The 6033-nt window shown below is 42.5% G+C and overlaps 1 protein-coding gene across 1 annotated transcript in view; it reads left to right on the top strand.

The window, feature by feature from the left end:
* SI (sucrase-isomaltase) overlaps window positions 1–5709 on the top strand; it is a 192885-nt gene extending 187176 nt beyond the window's left edge. Inside the window, exons 47-48 of the mRNA XM_019503238.1 lie at window positions 4721–4891; window positions 5472–5709. Coding sequence (XP_019358783.1) covers window positions 4721–4891; window positions 5472–5546 — 246 coding nt within the window. The 3' untranslated portion in view covers window positions 5547–5709. The remainder of the gene's footprint in view (window positions 1–4720; window positions 4892–5471) is intronic.
* Window positions 5710–6033: the final 324 nt, after the last annotated feature.

Genomic DNA, 6033 nt, shown 5'->3' with positions numbered 1-6033 from the left:
AAGAAATGTTATTTACATTGTTTTTTTTTTTAAAAGTAACTCAGATTCATAAACTTCCAAGTTGCTAAATTGTGTGCTATTGTATCCCTTCTGCACTCGCATCACATTTAACGTAGTCTTTGTCAAGTAATTAGATGTTAATTACTGAGAAAGGAGATGTTTATTTTACTAATATTTACTATTTGCAATTGCAAGAAATGTTAAGCAAATGCACATATCCTACACTAACAGAAATCCAGTTAGGTAATGCCTAACTAACTGAAGATGCAGTGTATTAGTTCAGCCAACAATGAAGAATGTCCTTACTAAACTAAAGACATGTTGCTCCTGAAATTATATTAAATTTCACTAAAATACAGTAGCAGTCAAATAAAGATAAACATGGGATCTGAACCAGCAAGTCTTCCCTCTTGGTACAAGACTTGTCAACTTTAGTTACAGTTCTTTCCCTAGAGACTTTGTATTATTGGGTATACCTAGAACAGGGGTGGTCAAAATACAGCCCTCAGGCTGAATCTGGACTGTCAAGGGATTTTATCCAGCCCATGGTGGGTCCCTTGCTCCTACCTGGCCCAGGAGCAGGGGGCAACCCAGGCTCTGGCAGATATGGCTGGTCCTGCTGCCTCTGGGCATGCTGTAGGGCTGGGGTGGTGAGGCAGCTAAATTCAGTTCCCTCCAGCTTCTGCAGCAGGAGGTCATTCCAGCTACCACTGCCAGTCTCTGCTGCTGCTTCTAGACCCAGCCCTACTGCCTGGGCACCATAGCCCATCAACCCCATACCCACTGCTGAAGGGTACCAGACAGAGTGTGCAGGTGGACTGTCCATGGAAACTGGGCTGGGACCCATGCAGTCAGGGTGCACTTAGCTAGGCAGATGGGATGGGGCTATGGGCAGGCAGGGAGCAGCATCTGGGAGTAGGATGGGTGAGCAGGGCTGGGATCAGGATTGTGGGGTGACAGTGCGAGGCTGGGGCCCATGGCAGAGCTGAGATCTGTTTCCTGCATGCCCCTGCCCATGGAACTGGCACCTGTTGCAAGGGCATGTGTGAGTGGATCATGGCTCTGTCCTGGGCCCTTTCACCATACTATCATAGTCCTGTGATCCCAATCCAACCCCAGCCCTGACCTCACCTGCCTATCCCACTCCTGAATGCTGGTGCCTGCCTGCCCATGGCCCCATCTCACCCACCTGGCCAAAGTTGGAGAAGAATAATTTTGTGAGATTTGGTGAGCTGCTGTGGGTCAGGGTTGGGGGTGCTGTCCTGGCCTGGCTGGTGAAGGAGGGGAGTACAGTGTCCCAGCCCGTGACAGCTTGCCAGAACTCCCTGAGTGGCCCTCCAGACCAAATAATTTCCCACCCCTGACCTAGAAGAAAATATGTTCCCATAACTTAAGTACATTTGCATCAACTGACCCATAAAACTGTTGTCCTATTTTTCACTCATATTGTGACAATGGTTAGCACAGTGCTTCCTATATTCTTGCTGAACATTTTTATATCAGTAATATATATAGAAAATTAAACCATTTTTCCATGAAAATACAGGTACTCAGTCATCACAGTAGCTTTAAAAGTATGTTGTACTCCACAGCCTTCATTACTGACAGAGTTTGTTGAACTTGATTCATAGATTTCATAGATTTGTAGGGTTGGAAAGGACCTAGTAGATCATCAAGTCTGCCCCCCTGCCCCAGGCAGGACAAGAGTGCTGGGGTTAAGTAACCCCAGCCAGGTGCTTGTCCAATCTCGTTTTGAACACCTCCAAGGTAGGAGAGAGCACCACCTCCCTTAGAAGCCCATTCCAGATTTTGGCAGCCCTTACTGTAAAAAATTTCTTCTTGATCTATCTAACCTAAGTTGATTTTCCTTCAGTTTGTGGCCATTATTTCAAGTAATCCCGAGGGGCACCCTGGTAAACAGAGTATCCCCTATTCCCTGCTGGCCCCCATGATGAGCTTGTAGACAGCCACAAGATCACCTCTCAGCCTTCTCTTGCAGAGGCTGAAAAGATTCAGATTCCTCAGGCTGTCTTCATAGGATCTTACCTGCAGGCTGTCAACCATATGAGCAGCCCTCCTCTGAACCCTCTCAAGGTTATCCACATCCCTCTTGAAGTGCAGCATCCAAAACTGGACTCAATACTCCATCTGCAGCCTCACCAGTGCCGCACAGAGGGGAAGTATCACCTCCCTAGACCTGCTCGTGTTGCACCTACTAATGCAAGAAAGAGTGTGGTTAGCCTTACTTTATTACCTCATTACATTGGTGACTCATGTTCATTTTTGCATCGACTATGACTTCAAGATGCCTTTCCACTGCTGTGGTACTCAGAATGGTACTTCCCATCCTACATGTGTTTTGGAGATTCTTATAGACTTGGAAGTACTTGAGGACAAAGGCACTGAGTCAATACGTCAATTGAGTCTTCCATTGAAATAGTGGTGTTCAGATCTGTTCCAGAGTTAAAGGACACCTATACACGTGACAGAACTTTGCTCCAAAACATACTAATTAGTAGGGGTGTGAGAAATGGGCCCTATTCAATTCAGATTCAGCCCGTATTGGAGACAATGATTCGATTCATTGATTGGATCCCTGTCCCTCATTCTATTCGGCTGAATCAGGATCTGAAGATTCGATGTTGATTTGGGGAATCAGTGATTCGAACATAGACACAGCTTTAAATGCTTTTTTACATACCTTGAGGTACCAGTGCACCTTGTGAATGCTGTGATGCTGGGGTGCATGGAGCATCCCACAGGAGCGCAGGTGGTCCCCCATACACTCGGCAGCAAACCCAGAAGTAGACTGGAAGTACTTCCAGTCCACTTTTGGGTCCACCGGGGAGTGCACGGGGGGGCTCCCATGCCTCTCTGGCTTCGTGATTGGCCACAGGGGGACCCCACAGGCCTTCCCAGACCCAAGAGGCACCAGTTGCCAAGCTGGGGAGTGCGGGCAGCCCCCCTGTGCACTCCCCAGAAAACCCGGAAGTAGACCGGAAGTGCTTCTGGTCCACTTCCGGGTTTGCCATGGAGTGTCCTGGAGGAGCCCCCCTCACTTCTGTGGGACACTCCATGTGCCTCAGCATTGCAGCATTCACGAGCCACCAGCTACCTAGAGTTATGTAGAAAAAACATTTAGAGCTGTGTCTGTGTCCGAATCGCTGAATCTTTCCAAATCTCTCCAAATTGATTCGGAGAGTTCTGGTTCAATTCAGAGAGATTAAAGTGTCCTCTGATTCGATTTTGATTCAGAGACTTGGCCACCAAATCAGGCAAAATCTCTGTTCAATCAGATCAGGGACCAAAGCTTTGCACAGGCCTACTAATTAGCACGCATCAGAGCAGACTTCATTACTGAGTCTGCTGCAAGTCTGCTGAACAGTGCTACTTAGTGTGTTCCAGCAGCCTCCGCGTTGTGTATTCAGCATCCCTGCATTTTAAAATGGTGGCAGGGGCACTTTAACTAAAACTTCTTAAGTGAGCTTTAGTTAAAGTGCCTCTGCTGACATTTTGAAGCACAGGATACTGAAGATACATAATGCTGTAGAGGCTTTAATTAAAGTGGCTCTCAGAGACACTGTGATTAAAGTGCCCCCCCACCTCACTCTGGAGCGTGTGTATAGACATCCAAAGTGCTGAACTAGAGCTTATTGACCTAGCAGAATTTGAATTTACTCAAAATTCATTTTTGGCAAAAAAAAAAAGAAATCAGCAAGAGCGATGAGGACAGGGCTAGGGTAGAGAGCAGTTTCTTGCTTGCTGTTGGGCAGGTATGTAAGGTGCAGAAAGGGTTCGTTGAATCTTGCCTCACATAAATCAAAGAGCCAAATGCAGTTGTTTTCTCAGTGCTGCCAGAATACAAAAATTACAAACTTGAAACTGTCTTAGCAGTACAAGTTGCCAGTGGTAGTATGTAGTATGTGCTATGACATGATGCCAGCTGTGGTCTGAGAATGAAACTGTGTACAGTGAGCTCCCAGGATTTTGTCCAGTGTTTTTAATACGAATTTTGCCTGAATAAAATTTGTAGGGGGAAAAAATTTGGAAAAATCTTATAACATTTGGTAATGAAATATTTACATAAAAATAAGAGATGGAAAAAAATCTACATTAAAATTAAAATTAATTATGTATTCCAGAGTAGAAACTCGTGGCATTCTTGCAAGCACTAGCTGGTACCTTTTGAAATTGCACTAATGCGCATGCAGAGGAAATACATTTATTCTACTACCTTCTGTAAGGATGCGCAATATACTTCTCTGCCTGTCAGACAGTTCTATTGGCTGGTGAAGAAGAAATAAAGGCCCATGTCCTCAAGGTCTCCTTTTCTTTTGAGCTGGCTTTGGCATCAGGAATCCCTGGCAAAAAGCAGTCTGTAATTAAGGGAGGACTGCAATTGGGGCTGACTTGTACATGTAGAGAAAATCTCCTTGCACTGTTTATGCTTCATGCTTCACTTGTACTCACATTGAGACAAGCAATCATTTGGTGCATAATTACATTAAACACAAAAGTAGCTCTTGCATAGTCTGAAGCAGGGGACACTGACAGGTCCATATAACAAACAAATGAGTGGTTCTGGAAAGAAAGGACTGCATGATTTTAGCCAATAATTAAGTAAAAAATAATGTCATCATGCTGTAAGATGCTCCAGGAATTGAAATGGACTAAATCAGTTCTTGATGACAGATTCCTAATGTGTGTTGTTTTCTTTCAGGATGTTCTAACAATCACAGTTTCGCACAATGGCTACACTGACCCTAATGCATTAAAGTTTAGTGACATTAAAATCCTGGGAGTTTCCAAAAACCCTTTGAATGTTGTAATTAAACAAAATGGAGTGAACCTTCCATCTGCTCATAACATCAGTTACAATGCCGAAAACCAGGTAAATAGCCAATTTAAAGAATAAAACTATGTCACTTCTCTGGAATAGAATCAGTTTTCATTTGCCATATCATATTCCATGTGTTTACATTTCAGTATATGCAAAAACATATTCAGACATTAAGGTTGAGAAATCAAGCAATCAAAACTCAGGAAATGTCTGTAATTAAGGTTTCTATTGCAGGGTTAATTTAGTCATCCTGGAAGTATTCTGGTTTTTTGTTTATAAGACAAAATGAAGTCAAAGTTTATATTTAACCAAATATCAAACAAAATTGAAAACTATCGCATAGAGTATGTACAGTGTGGCCCGCTAATCATGACAGTAGGAACCTTAATCTTTAGAAACACTCATTCTGATTGTCTGATTTTTTTCCTCAACATTACCTAAAGCTACTTCCACCCTGTGGGAATATTTCAAGAAGTAGCTGCATGATTCTGTTCCTATCAAAATGTTTTATATGTCAGAAAGAGAAAGAGAAACAGCTATCTCATATAAAATACGAAATTATTATATAATGTGTGAACTTAAGAAAGATGTGGCTAGAGAGTTAATTATTGTTTTTTCTATCATTTCAAAGGTTCTGCATATAACTCAGCTTCAGCTTGAACTAGGGCAAGGTTACTCAGTTGAATGGAAGGCTTCAAGCAATTAGGAAGATTTTCAGCCATATATTTTCATTTCCTGCCTTTTTTACCTTGCTACAATGTTTTTTTTAAACCTCAGGTTTAATCATGCCACACTGATTCCTTAAAATGTTGTTTACTGTAATGGTGCATTACAATCAGTTCATATTAAAGTATTATGTCTATACAAGAGTTGTATTTTAAATATAAATATATTTTAAATGGAGGTTAGCTATTGCATATACAATGGTGTTTTAAAGATCTACAGCACATGAGTATGACTTTATCTTCTTGGCTAGAATGATTTAGACAAGGATGATCCTGCCTTGAGCAGGGGATTGGATTAGATGACTTCTTGGGGTGCCTTCCTGCCCTATTTTTCTCTGATTCTAGTATTCTAATAATTTGGAGATAGGCTGCTATATGCAGTTACTTAAGAATTCCACCTGACTTCATGCAGTCTCTTAAATAAAGGACATGTATATTTGATACTGGGTATAATATAACAGAGGCTAC

Source organism: Gavialis gangeticus, unplaced genomic scaffold, assembly GCF_001723915.1.
Source record: "Gavialis gangeticus isolate Ggan-Ray unplaced genomic scaffold, GavGan_comp1, whole genome shotgun sequence".
Classification (NCBI taxonomy): Eukaryota; Metazoa; Chordata; order Crocodylia; family Gavialidae; genus Gavialis; species Gavialis gangeticus.
The sequence above is the reverse complement of the archived record's forward strand: the minus strand, read 5'-3'. Positions and strand labels throughout refer to the sequence as shown.